The sequence below is a fragment of the Pagrus pagrus genome (genome assembly GCF_965226575.1).
Source record: "Pagrus pagrus genome assembly, chromosome: 10".
Lineage (NCBI taxonomy): Eukaryota > Metazoa > Chordata > Actinopteri > Spariformes > Sparidae > Pagrus > Pagrus pagrus.
The window spans coordinates 1,381,406-1,399,252 of record NC_140194.1 but is presented as its reverse complement, the minus strand read 5'-3'; the positions used below and the strand labels follow the sequence as shown (position 1 = coordinate 1,399,252).

Below are 17,847 nucleotides of genomic sequence, written 5' to 3'. Positions count from 1 at the left end.
GAGTCAGAAACGAGTCCGAGCGGCTGCAGGACGGTGAAGACTGGGCTGTTTGTGCCACCTAGTGCTCAATCTTCAGTAACACATAAACGCTTTACTCAGAGAAACTTACAGTGTGAACAGAATCAGAACCTTTAATCAGTGCTGGATTACCAACTGTGCAAAACGTGTAAATATTGGGGGCCCGGGACCCACAGGAGGCCAAAAATCCTTTTTAACGTTTTAATCCAGCCATGACATTGTTTCCTTTTCTATTGCTACTGAGGACGAGTAGGTGATACAGGAGAATTAACAGGGACATTTTCATAAAGATAAATCTGGTAAACTGTGAGCATTTTTTGACATTTTACATGATGCCTTCATGTTCAGAGATCCTGAGGGCAGAGAGGAGGTCAGTCATTAAGGGAGTATTCTGAGTGTAGAAGTGAAAAAAATAAGAATTCACAAACCCTTTTTAGTTAAACCACATTTCAGCTGTCGTGCTGAAGCTCCCCTATAACTCATCTATTGATCTTCTTACATAATCAACACTGATTGAGTGAAAACTTCTCACAAAGATAAAAGCTTTGACCCGGATGTATCCTGTCAGTCACAGTGTAACTCAAGAAAATACTGTTTTAATGATAGTCTACGTTCTGAACATATAATTATGGATATATAAACATCAGATGTGATAATGGTTCAAAACATTTAAACGCACCGTGGCGCGTTTGCGTTTACCTGAAGTCCCTGAAGGCAGCATGCCATTTTCCAACCTCTGATTGGTCCGTTCGCCGCTGTTTTCACCACATGACATTCAAGATGGCCGCCTGCGACGGGAGCAAAGACGGTATGTGGAGTTTTTAGACGTGTCAGTGGCTTTAACGAGGCTGTTTCTCACTCGGAGCGGATTGTTCATCTGTAGATAAACTCAGAGTCTGTCAGACGGTAATTTAGCTGAAACAGACCCGAGCTATTTAGCTTGTAATGAAGCTAAACAGTTAGCAGCTAGCCGGCTATGCTAACAGGCTAACCCGCTGCATGCATGTCCTCTCCTGCTGGAGCCAAAGAGACTCAACTGCTGTTTTAATGACGGAGTTAATTTAACTTACACTCCTGTTACAACCTGTTAATGTGTTACATTAACAGGTTGTAACACCTGTCCGTCACTTTCCAACTTAGCCATCGTCATCAGGTCCACTGACAGTCAAACACTTTATATTCAGGCTTATATGAGGAATCAAGCAGCAGTGCAACAAAAAATAGTATCAAATAAAACATTAAAATCCAGTGTTGTATAAAGTCCCAAAGGTCAAACCTTAAACATTGTGTTAAAATATTACTTAAAACTCAAAGTATCTGATATTAACTGCACTTAAATATCAAAAGCACGAGTATATTTACATGAGTAAATAGATCTGCTGGAGTGATGTGGTGTGTGTGTGTGTGTGTGTGTGTGTGTGTGTTGGTTGGTTAACGCTGAGTCTATCCCTCTCTCAGGTCAGGACAGTATACTGGAGCCGCTGTGTTTTCCAGAGCAGCCAGCTGATGGCACCAGCGCTCCCAGTCTGCAGGGGCCCAGCTCAGAGCCGCTGGTGTGTCTGTTCTGCCCCGAGTCCGTCCCTCTGCAGCAGAAAGACGTCCTCCTCAAACACCTGCTGCTGGAGCACAAGCTTGTCATCGCAGACGTCAAACTCATCGCAGACCTCCCAAAGTACGAAGCGTGTGGTTTGGACTACAGAACACAACATCATCCTCTGTCGTGTTGGAGGTGAGTCACGCTGATGCTCTTCTGATGGTTTCCTGTCGTCCATCAGGTACATGTTGTACTGGAAGGGCAGATTCCTGGAGCAGCCGGTCACAGACTTCTGCAGCGTGATCAAGACAAACTCCACCGGACCTGTCGGTGAGTTCACAGTCACAGAACTTCCATCCACTACGCAGACATTCAGTAACCAGCAAGCTGTGAGATGATGGGAATAAGTCAGCTGTGCTTTTACCAAAACATTAAACTTCCTGCAGCTCTCTCTTTGACTGCATTAGTCTCTTAGTTTGTCGGGTATTAAATCTGATGGACTAGCACAAAAAGTTTTGTGGTATATAACAGTATTTTTTACATTTTTTCTCTGCTCAAAGACACAGACTTCATCTTCCTGGAAAAAAAAAGCTGCTAAACGATGCAAATATCATAACATACGTCTGATTTAAAGCTCGTCCTCTTATTTGCTCCGACAGAGAAGCAGGAGGACTACTTCCTGCTGTGTGACATCCTTCCAGAGGACCGAATCCTACGAGAGAGGCTCCAGCAGAAACGACTGGTGAGAGTCTGACACCAAATCCAACATCAGCCTGATCTCAGTGCCACTGTAGAACTCCACTGTCGTTTTCTGACCTTCTGACGTGAATTTAAAAGCTAAAACACATTTTTTAGACGACCCAATCCAAGCCGAAGCGGAGCTGTTTGAAGATCTTGAGCTCAAAATCAGGTTTCAGAGTTTTGACAAAGTATCAAACGTTCACCAGATTTCTTTTAAAGATACAATCTCTAGTCAAATGAGAGACTGTGGGTCTGTCTGTCTGTCTGTCCACTGTCTGTTTGTACCCGGCCACAGTAAGAGGTGGCGGCATTGCTCTTCCTCTGTGGTGTTTGTCTGACAGCGCTGGTCTTCCACAGGAGGAGGTGTTGGAGCAACAGCAGGCGGAGAGAGACGACAGCAGCTTCCATCACGTCTGCATGTTCTGCAGCGAGGAGTTCACAGGAAACAGGTACAGCACAAAAATCTTTTTTTTTTGTTTTTTTTAAGAGTTGCATTGTGGGTAATGTAGGCACTGGGTTTTCAAAAGGAAGAAGAATGTGTAGAATAAAAAAAATGTCCAACAGTGTTTTAGAAGTGACTTTACACTTCAATAAACTTCAACAAGTTAGAATTAGCAGATTTTATATTAATGTCGTCACTGAGGTCGTTTATTTAAAAGGAAAATGTCACCACATCATTATTTACTGAAAAAAATACTTCATATAAAACTTATTTTATGGTCCTCATGAGGAGCTGTCAAAGGTTGGAAATGTTAGCAGCGTTGCAAAGCATAAAAATTTGTTTTTTTTTATATTTTAGTTATTGATTTTCCATAAAAACACTGACACCAACCACTGATGTCATATCACCACATAACGAGATCCGAAGTCCAGTCTCGCAGCGTGTTAACAGTATGATATCCATGTATTGCTCAGCTCACAAATATATAGTTGAATTAAAAAAACTTCCACCTTCCTGTCTTCAGGTCGTCTCTGCTGAACCACATGGCCCGAGAACATTCCTTCAGCATCGGACTGCCGGACAACATCGTCTACTGCAAACAGTTTCTGGACACTCTGCAGAGCAAACTGGACAAGTGAGACAGCAGACTGATGATCATGAAGACAACCTCACAACTCACACTGAGTTTAATTTAAGATTTAAATATATTCTAACTTTGGAGAAAAAAAGAATCCAACTTTCAGCAGTTTCTATCATAAACGGACCGAACCGACCCGACAGCCTTCAGTCCAAGTTAACTGTGATTTCTGTCCTCTGCCCAGTCTGCAGTGTTTGTACTGTGAGAAGACCTTCAGAGATAAAACCACACTGAAGGATCACATGAGGAAGAAAGCTCACCGCCGCATCAACGCCAGCAACCACGAATACGACCGCTTCTACGTCATCAACTACCTGGTGAGACTTCAACATGTGTTCAGTTTGTCCACACAGATACTATAATGAATATTGTGCTTTTACCCAGTGTTCTCAGTTAGCGGACACGGGCCCTTGATTTTCTTTGTTGGAGGGATGAGTAACAACAACAGAAAACACAGATGGTGGCGATCAGTAAACTCAAACATCAGCATCAGCTCAGACTTTCACCATCAGTGAATCACTGAATGATTTCTGAAGCTGCTGTTCTGCAGGAAGGAGACCAGAACAAAAACGTGACTTTACAGCCACATGTCAGGTCCACATGGACTGTTTTTAATTCTATAATCCTCTAATGAACTCTTTGTTCAGCTCGGTGTGACATTTCCAAACGTCTTTGTTTTGCCTGAAGTGTTTCCAGAGTAAAACTACAGACGCTCACATTTCAGCAGCTGAACTTGTTAAATGTCGATAGAACAGTTAATAATTCATCAGATGTGTTGTTTCCTGTGATGTTGATCTCGTAGAGAAATCGTTTGAGCAGTAGATGTATGTTGTGTGAAGCATCGGGAGGTTTTTCTCTTCACTGTCTGTCTCTGCCGTCAGGAGCTCGGGAAGACGTGGGAGGAAGTGCAGAGCGAGGACGACCGCGAGCTGGTCGACGATGAGGATGAGTGAGTATCTCCAGCAGGAAGCAGAACGGTCAGGAAACATCAGCCTGAGGCCAAAACCTCAGATTTCACTGACTCTCAGTGTAACGTGTGATTTATCTCCTGTGAGGAGGCTTCACAGCGAGCCGGCTGACTGTTTCTGACACGTCTCTGAGCTGATTTTTGTCGTATCTCATGTGTGAAACGTTGGATTCACCTCTCGTGTCTGGGCTGTCTGACATCTCTGTATGGTCCACAGTGATTGGTCGGACTGGCAGGCTCATCCAGTGTCCGCTGTGTGTCTGTTCTGTGATCATCAGTCAGAGACGATGGACCAGATCTACACACACATGAAGGTACAGCAACAAACACTCTCTGTGTGTGTAGCTCAGTGAAAACTCCAAGAGGATCATCACAAACTCAGATTCTGTAGATTTTAAATCTGTTCTTATATTTTTTAGGAGGCTCATGGCTTCGATCTCCACAAGCTGAGGACAGAACTCAGTAAGTAAAACCGCTAAGAAAACGAATACTAACGTGTTGAACTGCATCATCTTTAAAACTGCCATCATCATGAAGCCGTTTACTGACGACTAATGTGTTCAACACATCACAACACACAAGCTCGACTTCAGTCCATGTGGTAGAAAAACCAGAAGCATCAGTCAGATTAACACATTTAACAAGTTTAGTTGTTCACTGTGTTAAACGTCACAACCTCCAGTTGATTAATGAAGTGATAACGCAGCTGTTTGATTTTATATGAATCTTGACGTTAAACTGCAGACTCTTAAATGTTTTTTATCATTTAGTTTACGTACTCACGTTCACGTCCCGCTCTGTCGCGTCCCCGCTCAGGTCTCAGGTTCTACCAGCAGGTGAAACTGGTGAACTTCATCCGGCGGCAGATCCACCAGAGCCGCTGCTACGGCTGCCAGGAGAAGTTCGACTCCAGAGAAGACGTCGTCCGTCACATCGTGGCTGAAGGTCACGTGATGAAGCTGCCAGAGGCGTCGACCTGGAACCAGCCGCAGTAAGTTCAGCAGCTGGATCTCATTTTTTCATGTCCGATTCCAGAACCTGCTGCTGGACTCGATCAAACCTGAACACACTAACATGATACACACACTGTTGCACTCACATTATCGTGCAGGTGTACCAACACAACATGACTCTGCTAAAAAATCTTAGAAAAAACGTATTTTCTTGCCTTGTAATCATCATGTTTGGAAGTTTTCCTCAGATCCGTTGTCCTGCACGACATCTCAGGATGCACGTTTTCCAAAATTGACTAAATAAAATGGTTTAAAGAGTGAAGGGTGCACACAAGACTCGACTAGTCTGAGGGTGAGAAGTTACATTATGAATTAATTATCGATCTGCGAGCTCAAACTTTTCTTCATAACGTCTCGGGCTCCCTGAAAATCATCCACGAGTTCCCTGGGAGGTTACTGGTGAAATGATTATGGGTGACACTTCTGGTGCTCAGTGAAACTAACAAAGTATCATAACAACTGACGCATGAACTGCTCAAAGGTATCATGGGGACGAGGAATAAGGTGACTTGACATTATCAAAGTTCAGTTTTCATTCATACACAGATATTTGTGATGTTTTAAAATCCTGTGGACTTTATAAATCGTTCAGTGATGGTGCGCCGTGCTAAGACCTCGATCTCTCCTCAGGTATTTCTTCCCCACATATGAGAACGACGCCCTCCTGTGCACACTGTCCGACAGCGACGAAGACGAAGGTGACGAGGTGAATCACGGCGAGGACATCCCTGTTATCGCAGAGGACATCTCCAACCTCAGAGCGCTGAAGAAGACCAGTGTCCTCAACCAGCTGCTGAAGAACAGAGGCTCCTGCAGCTAGGACCGGGGACGACGGCTGGACTTTGTTGGGACAATTCTTCCTCAGACTAGTCGTCCTCTGAACACCTGCTGCATCTATCAGCTGGAACACAGAATATCGTTTTCCCTCAACACCGTGTCCTCGCTGCATGTGACCACGTCATGAGACGCAGTGTTGGACGCTCACTGTCCACACTGAGTCTGTTAAATGTGCACTCTGTTACACCATGTAAGCAAACCAGGTAGCTGTCAGCATGTGCGCTGGAGATCTGACTGGACGTGACAGATGGATGAGTTGTGTTTGTATGTTTTAGACAGAAAACATGTTGTATTCTGTAATGTTTGATGTTTCTCTCCTGGTTTTACTGAACAGAAACTTTCAGCTCCCTCCAAACAGCTGACACCTTATTTATGTTGCTGTAGAAGGAGACGGTCCGACAGGAAGCGATGAAATCAGGCTGATGTCGTCTCTGACGCTCGTGTGCGTCGCATGCAGTGAGGACACAGTGTGAACTTTTTGGCACTTGCTCTTCGTTAAACAAGCGATGCACCCTGAAGATGCACTTTAAAGCCATCAGGAGTCTTTACAGAGGAGCAGCTCAGCTCAGGTGTTGCTGAGCAGTTCTGTCTTTAACTTGCTGCTAATTTCCATTCAAGCAATAAAGATAAATACGGCCATGTTTCCTTGAATATTACATTTATTACTTAAAGTAGAAACTATGTTCTGTACTGATGAATGACAAGTATGAATTCATGACAACTGAACTGCAGATTAAACACTCACAGCTTCACACCGGACACACAGGATTCAGGGACAAATAAATAAAAGTTGTGTCCGCTCCGTCTACTTCACAGTCTTGTTGTTTTTAGCCGGTACGATGTTCTGCGTCGCTTTTCCAAGTGAAACCTGCCGTATGGAGGAACCGAACTGCAGCGTGCTCAGCGTCTCTGCCTCGTCCTTCGTGTCCGGACTCACGTTGACGAACACGCAGCACTGCAGAGGAACCGGAGGACACGAGTGTTAGTGACACCCGGCACACGTTTCTGATCGATCAGGAAGAGACGGCGGTTACCTTTGCGTCGCCGCTGAGGCAGGGCTGCAGGAGGAGCGTGAGCTTCGAGTTCCTGAAGGGGACGTGGAGGGCGTTACACTTCAGAGCACTGAACACCTGAAGGAGACAACAGAGACCGGACACTCACTCACCAGTCAGCGTTTCCTGCGTCTCTCTGTGTATTAATACTTTATACTCTACAGACGACCTGTACAGACATCATTCAGTCTGGGAGGAGAGTCTGATTCACTAAAAGTGTTAAATTGGTGGTTTCAGAAGAGTCGTAGAACCGAACAGGTGAGTCCTCGGAGGTTCTGTACCTGTCCCAGAGCTGTCAGGGATTTATTAATGGCGGCCGCCTCCACCAGCCTCTGACCCTCAGCCTCCGTCTTGGAGATTCGTTCAGATCCGGCGAGATCACACAGGGTCAGCGTACCGCGTGACGTCAGTCCCGACACTTCATCTGAGCCCTCCACCTCCAGCGCCACCACCAGGTGAGACCGAGAACTGAGGAGGAGGAGGAAGAAGAAGATATAATGAAATCTGAGCTTCATCAGCCACACTTCCTCCTGCGTTGCATCAGAGCAGCACCTCTGCGTGTTCATCTTGGTCGAGGCGATCTTTCGGTTCTTTTCACCCGTCTCCATGACGGTGAGGATGTCGGCCTCGGTCTGGACCTGGATCTGGGTCAGTCCTGGGACCGACACCGACTTCCCCTGGACTCTGATGTCCAGAGCAGCGTCGGAGCTTTTGGTCAGAAGGTCGTTCAGAGTCTCGTTATAGATCTCCAACATGGAAATCTGAAAATGAGCAGAAGTTTGGTGAAGTTCAGCTCCTGACCGGTGATGTCAGTCATACTCGAGTAGGAGTAAAAATACTGAGTTAAAATACATTTACTCGAGTACTGCAGTGAAGTGCAAAGTATAAAGTAGCAGTAAATTCAGACATTAGACTGAATATTTAATGTTTGTGAAAAGAAAACTTGCAGTTCATTTTACTGATAAAAATAAAAATGACCAGAGTTATAAAAAGTATCCAAAAGTCATTTTTGAATAAAAGTAGAGATACAATATTAAAATATTACCTCAGTAACAGTGAGTCACCCGTACAAACAGTACGCGAGTAAAGTATCAAAGTATCTTATAATAAATGTACTCAAAAAAGTACAAGTAAAAGTTAATTACATATATTTAAATATTGTGTGTAAAGTATTGTCTTTTTTTTAAAGTAACAAGTAACTAAAGTAATCAAATCAGTGTAGTGGAGTAAAAAATAAAGTGGAGCTGAAGTATGAAGAAGCAGCGAGGAGACACTGTACTTGCAAGTAGTTGAGTAAATGTACTTAGTTACATTCCATCACTGCCTCCAACCAGAAAGAATAATTATAATTTTTATACTTTATGTTGGTTGGTTGGTTGTTTGTATGAAAAGCAGCTGACTCAACAGTTTTACCTTCAGACTGTAGGAGACCTTCTCTTTCTCTGCACAGGTACGCAGAAGCGCCCGTATAGACCTGATGACACACACACACACACACACACACACACACACACACTCATCAGTGTCAGACTGTAACACCTGTGTGAGGTGTGTGTTGCTGTTGTTCGTCTCGTCTCTGACAGGAAACTCGACCTCTCCGTGTAAACCGACTCTGTCAGCGCTGAGCTGTCGCCTCGCCTCGTCACATATTGATGAAGCGTTGTCGGGCGACACGTCACATAACGAGGAGCAATTAGTCTCATTTGGCCTCTGACAGAGCTTCATTGTTCCAGGCAGAGGAAACACTGCAGACGGGTTTAAAACGTGTCCGTCGATAAGAGCTTCGTCCTCTGCAGACGTTTAGAAACAGACTCAGTCGTGTCTGTTAACTTATCCTGTTTATCTCTAAACATGTTTAACGTGTGAAAAAAGGTCTGCATAGAAATTTCTTTCCCATATTTCCAATAATTTGATTTGGATCCTGACATAAGGCCCGTTCAGCTGGTGTGTATGTATGTGCACTGCTCTGACTTCTTCTCTGATGGATTTCTGCCCGTTTGCTTCCTGTTCAGTGCAAAACGGCGGCTCTCAACGGACGATCTTTGATTCTGAGGGAAACCAACACGTAACACTGGAGCTCAGCGTTTGGCTGTTCAGTGAATGTTCTGATCGGCCCAGAACCAGAAAAAACACCAGCCTGAACATCAGACCCGCCCCCATCAACAGGCCCGAACTCAATCTGCACGCTTTTTTTTAAGTGACAGACAATATTCATTTAACAAAACAACTTAACACATTAAAACAACTAAATTTCAAATCCTGCAGCGAGCCAATACGCACGCAGCACGCTTGTTGTGCCAACATCTAAAACCAGCGCTCACCACGTGTGTGTGTCATGTGATCTGTTGTTAAAACAGATTTTATAAGACTTGAATCGAAAAAAGTATCATTCAGGAACCAAAAGTCCAGGTGTCGCCATCAAACACGACGCCCAGCTCCGTCTCATGTCTGAAGACAGCTCTGACCTGATGTTGACTCCAGGGTTGTCCTTGCTGCCCATCATGGTGTAAGTCTTTCCTGAGCCCGTCTGTCCGTAGGCCAGAATACAGACGTTATATCCGTCCACGCAGGAAGTTATCACTGGCAGAGTTCCTGCAAACACGTCCTCCTGCAGGAAGGAAGGAAGGAAGGAAGGAAGGAGGAGAAGATGAAGATGTTATTGTATTAGTCTCTTGTTTAAATGAAACATGATGAGACATCATGTTTCTGCTTCCCTTCCTGACAGAACAACACTGTTCACCTTTGACTCTGATACCAAACCCGGTATTATAATCTTGCCCATGAGTCTGTTCAGAGGGGTTGAAGGTGAGCGGTGGAGGTGGAGGTGGAGGTCAGTCCTCACCTGTGTGCTGCTCTGAGGGTAGACCTTGTCAAACTGGAACTTCTTCCTGCTCCCCCTCTGGACGACCACCACCTCCTGGTCGTCGGTTTTCTCCACGCAGGAGCTGGAGGCGTTGGTCTTCCTGCAGCGACAGAAGACCCGGATGTTTCCCTGCAGCTCCAGCAGCTTGTTGTACAGACTCTTCCTCTCCACCGCCTCCTTCCTGTACAGGGACCGCAGCTCCTCCACCTCCCCGGCCGCCTCCTGCTCCAGCAGGGTCATCTTCCCCGCGGTGCCCTTCAGCTGCTCCAGCTGGTTCTTCATGTCCGCCAGCGCCTGCTGAACTGTGGATCGGAGCTGCTTGTTGGAGACATTCAGCTCTCGGGTCAGACGGCTCACCTGGCGGAGTTGGCCCGGTTCCACGGTGGGCTCGGTGATGGTTTTGGCAGGTGGGCCGGCGGGAGCCCGGCGGTTCAGGAGGGATCGGATCTTCTCTCGCGCCTCCTGCTGGTCGGCCTCCAGCTCGGCCAACCTCTGGTTCAGGTGCTGGACGACGTCGCTCAGGTAACGTACTTCCCTCGCCAGGTAGCTGTTCCTCTGGAAGAGACTGTCCACCTCCTTCTCTTTAGTCCGGAGCTTCAGCCTCAGGTCCTCGATGACCCGGTCCCGCTCCAGGAGGGCTCTGTGGGGTCAAAGAAAGAAGTCTGGTGATGAGTTTAACGAGACAGATTCTGCTTTCAGACAGTCTTGAGTGTGTCGCAGACCTGAAGGAGTTGAGGTCGGTGTAGCTGTGATCTCCGCTCGGAGAGGTCTGCAGGAGGACTTCTCCAAACATGGTGAGGTAGACGGAGATGACCTCTTCAGGGTCGTAGTTACACTGTCTGAGTGCTGCAGTGATCTCCTTCTGGTCCACCAGACCCGGCAGGGTGGACTGCAACACAGAACCACACAGAACACACAACACCTGCGTTACACTCACAGTGGGAGGCGGACAGTGGAAGCTAGGACTGCAGCTAAGGATACGTTTGTCATTATTGACTCATCTGCTGAATATTTTATCTCTTAGTCTATAAAATCTATAAAACTGTGAAAAATGCTCATCACATTGTTCAAAAATAGTTTATTTTGTCAAACCAACAGTCCAAAACCAAAAGACACTTCATTTCCTTTCATAAACGATTCATCGTTTGTGATCAACCTCATCGATTCCCTGACTAATCGCTGCAGCTTCATTTCCTTCCTTCAGAGCACACTGACCACGTCAACAGGCCGTGCACAGACGAACAGCACCACAGTCCTCCTCACCATGACTCTCTGGACTCGAGCTTTGACGAACTCGACGTTCACCTCCCACTGCAGCGGCAGCAGCAGCCACACGCCCGCCTGAGGATCCCAGAACCTGCAGATATTCACCCGCTCCTACAGACAGCAGCACCGGTGAGACAGCAGAACTTAAAGTAGAACGACTGAACGGACACAACAGAAGAAGTCTCACCTCGAACATGTAGGTCATGACGGTTCCTTTTCCCTGGATGTAGATGCTGCCGGTGCGGTCGTCCTCCCGGACCGCCGGCTGGCTGCTGGCCGGAGTCTGCGGCTGACCGGAGCCCTGAAGGGACAAAACATCTCACTGTGGTCGGCTGCAGCTGAATGTGTAGTTTGTAATGAAAGATTAATTTCATCTGTAGTGAAGCTCACAGACAGACAGACCTCATTGTTGGCGGTGATGAAGTGTCCCTGACTGTACCACTCCTTTGGAAATGGCTGCAGGTTCTGGAAAAGGCAGGGCAACAATGAGGAGTCAGGTGTGACAGCCGAACCAGAACCAGAAAAAACTGAACTTTGACAACATTAAACAGCCAAACTCAGATAGCAAATATCCCAAAACGTGACTTTAGATCCTTTTTTGGTCCTTTGATGTCTTTTTTGTTGAGACTCCTGTAGGTTTACCAAAGATTCCCAACAGGACCAAAGTGATAAAGACTATCAGACTCGAAGCTGAGGTGGAGGTGTAGGTGGAGGTGGTGCTGTCCCTCCAAAGAAAACTGAACTAAAGCCTCAAAGTTTCTGCAGATGGTCGAAGACAAAACAAAAGGTTGTTTTATTTAAAGCCTGCTGTGGCGCTCAGTACCAGCGCCAAACCAAAAGCCTCCTCAGTGATAATGAAACTGAAAAATACATCTTCTCTTCTCCTTCTAATGTTTCACAAATGAAATTAAATGGAATAATTAAATGTGTATCAAGGTTCTTGGGTAAAAAAGGGTTCAGTGAGGAGAAACAACCAGAGAAACCTGATTGGCTGTGAGCTGTTCTCACTCATTAACTAGGACTCAGTCTGCACACCTGAACAACAGGTGATCTGAATCTGCTCCAATCAGTGCAGAGGGATTCTGACACTCAGCTGCTACGATGGCTACGATACAGGTCATGTTAACAGGATAATCAGGCCTCATTCTGAGTGCAGCATTTAATAACGAAGACATGTGGGATACGCCGGTACAGACGGGTCAGTAATGAGTCCTAAAACACGTCTACAACGACCTCAGTCTGCAAAGCTGAGGTCCAGATGTGTGCACGGAAGAAACGCCCACATGAGACAAACACATCGACTTCTAACCATCACGACAGACGCTGTGACTGCAGCGTGAGAAGGAAGTCAAACCCTTCACAGCGCTTAAAAAGGACGTGCGTCATTACGTTCATCAGCACGGATATTGTCTTTTTTGGAATAAGAGCAAAAACTAGAATAGTGTGTGCATGTAGACGGAGCCAGAAATCAAACACTGTGTTCTTGTTTCTTGTCAGCGCGCACTGAAGGCGTCTCAGTATGTTTTCTTTAAGGTCACGTGGAGTTTGTGTTAGAAGATGAATGATGGAAGGAGTTATTCATGTATTGTGACCGTGTCAAGATGAAATAAACAGTTCTCAGGATGTTAACTCTGCTGTGCACGGAGCAAGGTGTTTTTATTTCTCACCTGAGACTCGTCCACGTAAACTCTGTTCCCGTGATGGTTGAAGCAGCTGTAGAGCGTCCCGTTGTTGTGGAGGAAACTCTCAAAGTCCAGGGAGACTTCTTCACCTTCAGCCACAGTCTCCTGACAGCAGGCAGAGTAACAAGGTCTGATTCACACATGTTAACTGTCCACCACCAACGTTCAACCACAGAGCAGGAGAGCGGCTCAAAGTCCACGAACATGAAAACATGACATATAAAATGTAGAGATGGTTCAATTCTGGTGTTTGATTTCATCCCCTGTAGATGACGTGGTGGTGATCAGAGAGCTGAGGCTGATTTATTGCTTCTCAAAGATCATTTAACAAAGTTTGAACTTCCTGTTTGAACATTTAGTCTAAATGTCTGATTTAAAACGGACCGTTCGTTGATGTATTATTAACGTCGTGGTGGAACGTTTAGAAAATCAAACTGAATTTTCTCGACATGTTTCGTTTCTAGTCGCTGATTTCAGTTTGTGATTTTCATAACAGAGCTGAGACACATGATGACAGATGATATAAATATTGGATGACGCTCTGACATGACAGTCGTAATATGATCGCTCACGTAATGATAACTCAACAGATACATTATTGATGTTTGAGTGAATATTTTAAAAAGCTGCTCACAGTAACTGGAGCTGGACTCGTCTCTTCTTCTCCTTCTTCTCCTCCTTCTCCTCCTTCTTCTCCTCCTTCTTCTCCTCCTCTCTCCACCGTCTGTTCGTTCCTCTCTTCACTCTTTAAAGACTGAATATCCACAGTGTGACTCTCCGGCGTCGCTTCCTCCTCGTCTGCCTGGAAACACAAACAGAGATTTTACACCTTTATTACATCATGAACATATTATATTAAATAAATATGTTGTAAAATTGTTTGTGTGTTTGATTTCTGTGCAGCAGTTCTTATTGTGTTATAGTTACTTCCTGTTTACCCTCAATATTTGCTTTGTACAGCACCTCTGCTTTTTAAAGGCACTTCATAAATAACATTTATCATTGTAATTATTAGGTTATACACATGAGTCTGTTTACATATCCTTTTATAAAGAATAAGAGAGTGTTTCTGATCTTTGTATTTATTATTTCTTCTTCATTTCTCTCTTCAGCTGCTGTAACAGGTGAATTTCTCCGCTGAGTAAAATAAAGTCTCAACCCGTCTTTACTTTAGTAAAAGTGGCAGTACTGCAGAGTGTAAATACTCTGTTACAAGTAAAAGACGTGCGTTATAAAGATTTTACTGAGTATCAGCAGCTTCATCTATTATTTATTATCTATCAGCTGGTTTATATTTTGTGTTAATCCTCTAAAGCTGTGACAGAAGTAGTCACATCCATACAGAGCAGTACATGAAGGAGCACACTTGAAGTATTTAAAGTACCTCCTTTTATACTGAGTAAAAGTACTTAGTTACATTCCACCAGTGACTTTAATAAAGGCTTACCTGCAGAGTGGTGTCGCTCCGCCCCACAGGTGTGGAGGACCGGCCGGGCTCGGGCTCAGCCTGCCCGGCTTCCAGCCTCTCCGGCCGGGATCCTTCACCTGCCGATGCTCCGCTGCCCATCCTGACGCCCGACAGACAGAGAGACAGAGAGACAGACAGAGAGACAGAGAGACAGACAGAGAGACAGAGAGACAGACAGACAGACAGAGAGACAGACAGAGAGACAGACAGACAGACAGACAGACAGAGAGACAGACAGACAGACAGACAGACAGACAGACAGACAGAGAGACAGACAGAGAGACAGACAGACAGACAGAGAGACACCTCTGCAGAGAGAGAGGGGTGGACAGGCCAGGTGGTGATGTCAGTGGCACACAGGTGACAACAGGTGCAATCTGACACACCTGGCCACGTGACACTGAGCTCTGTGATGTCACCGCTCTGGAAGTTGTGTTTGCTGAAATCTGGGAAAATAAAGTTTTCGATTTTAAATAGAAAAAAGATTTAAAGGTGATTTTGATTTTACAAAAAGTGAAACTGATTTTCCACGTTGTTTTTTCGCCCGTCTGATGTTTTCTACTTCTGATCATTTAGATCCGACTTCATGTTTTAAAAGTTTAAACTTTATAATTATTTCAGAAAGATCAGAATCATGAGAATAACTTTAATGAAGAAGAGCTGATATTTAATCACACATATTCAAATCTTTTGTTTGTTTGTTTGTTTGTTTTTTCGCAACAATAATGAAGCTACTAAACTTCATTATATTATTTTTGTTCTGTCCATTATCAACTAGTATAACTTTATTAATGAATATCAGGTCAGAAAAAAGCTTTTTATCCCTTTAATCTCTTAAAATCTGTCTGAATTAAATATAATGTATAATTTGTGCATGTCTGGAAAATACAAATCAGGTGATCAGTGTTATAAAGGTGTTAAAATAAATGATGTCACGTCATGTTTTTGTTTCATTATCAGACCTCTGTGGGCTCCTTCTGGGATTTGATTAGATTAAAATCTTCTCTGTAATAAAAGGTCGTGTGCTGATAAATTGTTGTAGCTGTTGATTGAATTCAGGCTGTTAAAATGTAAAATAATGGCAGTTTGTTTTCTGCTGATTTACACAGAATATGATGAAAAAAACAGTTTAAAAAAGCACAAATTTCTCAGACTGGATCATCTGACCCGTCTCAGGTCAGGTATGTGAATATATTATTTTTATTTATCCTGACTCATTAACACAATGGCCACAATTGTCATTTCCCCCACTGCACCTGAAGGCAGCTCCTGCAAATTTTGTTCCTCTCCACATTTTGGCTGTTTCATTAAAGGTACAATCAGTAAAAATATCATGTTTATTCTGTCTGCACTGCTTCAACTCCTCACTAGAGGGCAGCATCAGTCTATTAACAGGGTTCAGAGCGGAGCATGAACGCAGCGTTTCCTGAATATCACTGAATATACTGAAACATTCAGAGACGTTGTGCAGAGGACGATGTGCTTCCTCCGTCTCCTAGTTCAACCTTCATATGTCCAGAAAAAAGATTTTATTATTTGATTCAGAACAATAAGTTGAAGCAAAGAAGTTGTCTCAAGTCAAAGTCGAATGATCTAAATGTTTACTGTGGGTCAGCCTGTTCATCAGACCTGATATTCAGCCTTTTCCTGATGTTCTGGGTGTTGTAATGAAAAGGTCTGCAGGGACGCCGGCTTCAAGCTTCAGACTTGTTAAAGATCTTAAACGTTTTATTTCTGCTCCTGCTGCAGGACGAGACGCTTTCACCCCTTTGTTATCTGAATGTCTGGAGCAGCTGGTGAAGCCCGGCAGATATCTGCATCCCGGTCTGTCTGTGCCACCGAGCAGTAAAATCCTCACTGATTGCCTCTTTTAAAATGGTTGGACGTATCCTCCTCCTTTCTGTCCTGGAGGAGCTGCTGGCTGTGCCGGCAGCCGGGCGGCGGTCGAGTGTTGGGTGAATAACAGCGGGGACTCATCCTGCCTCGGCTCGGCCTCCACGGACGGCCAAATTAGAAACAACACGCAATAAAAGAGGAGAGGAAACGAGTTTCCCCGGAGAACAATCTGGGAAATTACTCTCTATTCACACAGACAGGGAGGATACTGACAGAGTCACACACTCACAGCCAATCAGCTTTTTGTTTTGCTTTTTATCAGAGCGGCCTCAGAACATCTGCTGCTTTCACTGCTTCTCTGCCTGTCTGTCCGTCCACCTGTCTGTCCACCTGTCTGTCTGCCTGTCTGCCTGTCTGTCTGTCTGCCTGTCTGTCTGTCCACCTGTCTGTCTGCCTGTCTGTCCACCTGTCTGTCTGCCTGTCTGTCTGTCCACCTGTCTGTCTGTCTGTCTGTCTGTCTGTCTGCCTGTCTGTCCACCTGTCTGTCTGCCTGTCTGCCTGTCTGTCCGTCCACCTGTCTGTCCACCTGTCTGTCTGCCTGTCTGTCTGTCCACCTGTCTGTCTGCCTGTCTGTCTGTCCACCTGTCTGTCTGCCTGTCTGTCCGTCCACCTGTCTGTCTGCCTGTCTGTCTGCCTGCCTGTCTGTCGGTCCAAGTGTTGGAAGAATCCAGGTTTTGCACCCTCAACTCCTCGAACACCAACAATATCTCTGTGTGTTAGTGTGTGGAGACTTCTGCAGATGGAGGATCTGAAGCTTCAGCTCTTAGATTCAAACACAGACTATGTTTATCTTGTTTCTCTATGTGTGTGTCTGTTTGTGTGTGTGTGTGTGTGTGTGTGTGTGTGTGTGTGTGTGTGTGCGAGCCCCCTCTTTGATAGGTAGATGTCACTGAAGGATAAAGTCCAGACCAGAAACAGAAGTCCCCTCTTAGACATTTAGTGCCCTGTTGGCAATATAGACATGTGTGTGTGTGTGAGGACGAGCACAAATAAACAAATCAATTAATAACTGCATGTTTCGTTGTTCAGATCCAAAAACTTTACTTCAAATTCTAGTCCAGATTATAAAGTTTACAAACAATAAATCAAAGTTTTATGACATACATGAAATATTTGTAATGAAATAGATATATTAAATGATCCTAAATACTGTAAATGTACCTTTTCTTTCTCCTTTTGATGTAATAAATCCTCAACAATTGTGATTCTGTGTGTTTTCAGTCTCCATCAGTTGAACTCTGCTGTCAGTCGTCTGTTCAGTGAGAGGACGAGTCGTTCTGTATTTAAGGTGGACGTCTCAGTTTGGGTTCATGTGATGTTGCTGACTGAAGAACTGAATCTCTCTCTGCTGTTCCTCCCTTCAGAAAATAATCAAACAATGAAAAGAGACAATAGAAGAAATGAAACAGAAACAAAGTTACTAAATATTAC

The 17,847-nt window shown here is 44.8% G+C and overlaps 2 protein-coding genes across 2 annotated transcripts; one reads left to right on the top strand and one right to left on the bottom strand.

Annotated features, from left to right (window-relative positions):
• The first annotated feature begins 746 nt into the window (after positions 1-746).
• Positions 747-6,832, top strand: znf277 (zinc finger protein 277). The gene is made up of 12 exons (XM_084364480.1): positions 747-826; positions 1,477-1,690; positions 1,794-1,882; positions 2,212-2,294; positions 2,651-2,742; positions 3,259-3,369; positions 3,557-3,689; positions 4,254-4,321; positions 4,557-4,653; positions 4,759-4,801; positions 5,156-5,330; positions 5,983-6,832. The coding sequence occupies exons 1-12, from the start codon at positions 787-789 to the stop codon at positions 6,170-6,172; spliced, it is 1,335 nt and encodes a 444-aa protein (XP_084220606.1). The 5' UTR covers positions 747-786; the 3' UTR covers positions 6,173-6,832.
• A 125-nt stretch (positions 6,833-6,957) lies between these two features.
• LOC311263186 (uncharacterized protein) lies at positions 6,958-14,619 on the bottom strand (the record flags this gene model as incomplete). The annotated part of the gene is made up of 14 exons (XM_084363109.1): positions 6,958-7,144; positions 7,224-7,319; positions 7,523-7,709; positions 7,794-8,002; positions 8,655-8,715; positions 9,707-9,849; positions 10,084-10,744; positions 10,827-10,993; positions 11,368-11,481; positions 11,558-11,671; positions 11,773-11,835; positions 13,038-13,157; positions 13,774-13,854; positions 14,500-14,619. 14 exons carry the CDS (start codon positions 14,617-14,619, stop codon positions 6,995-6,997), a joined length of 2,286 nt encoding a protein of 761 aa, XP_084219235.1. The 3' UTR covers positions 6,958-6,994.
• Positions 14,620-17,847: the final 3,228 nt, after the last annotated feature.

What these genes read in the sequence shown, in the direction of transcription:
- znf277 (XM_084364480.1), top strand. Translation starts at nt 787, where the DNA reads ATGACATTCAAGATGGCCGCCTGCGACGGGAGCAAAGACG. An exon ending in CTGCGACGGGAGCAAAGACG is followed by an intron (nt 827 to 1,476) that starts GTATGTGGAGTT and finishes TCCCTCTCTCAG; the next exon opens with GTCAGGACAGTATACTGGAG. An exon ending in CTGGTCGACGATGAGGATGA is followed by an intron (nt 4,322 to 4,556) that starts GTGAGTATCTCC and finishes TATGGTCCACAG; the next exon opens with TGATTGGTCGGACTGGCAGG.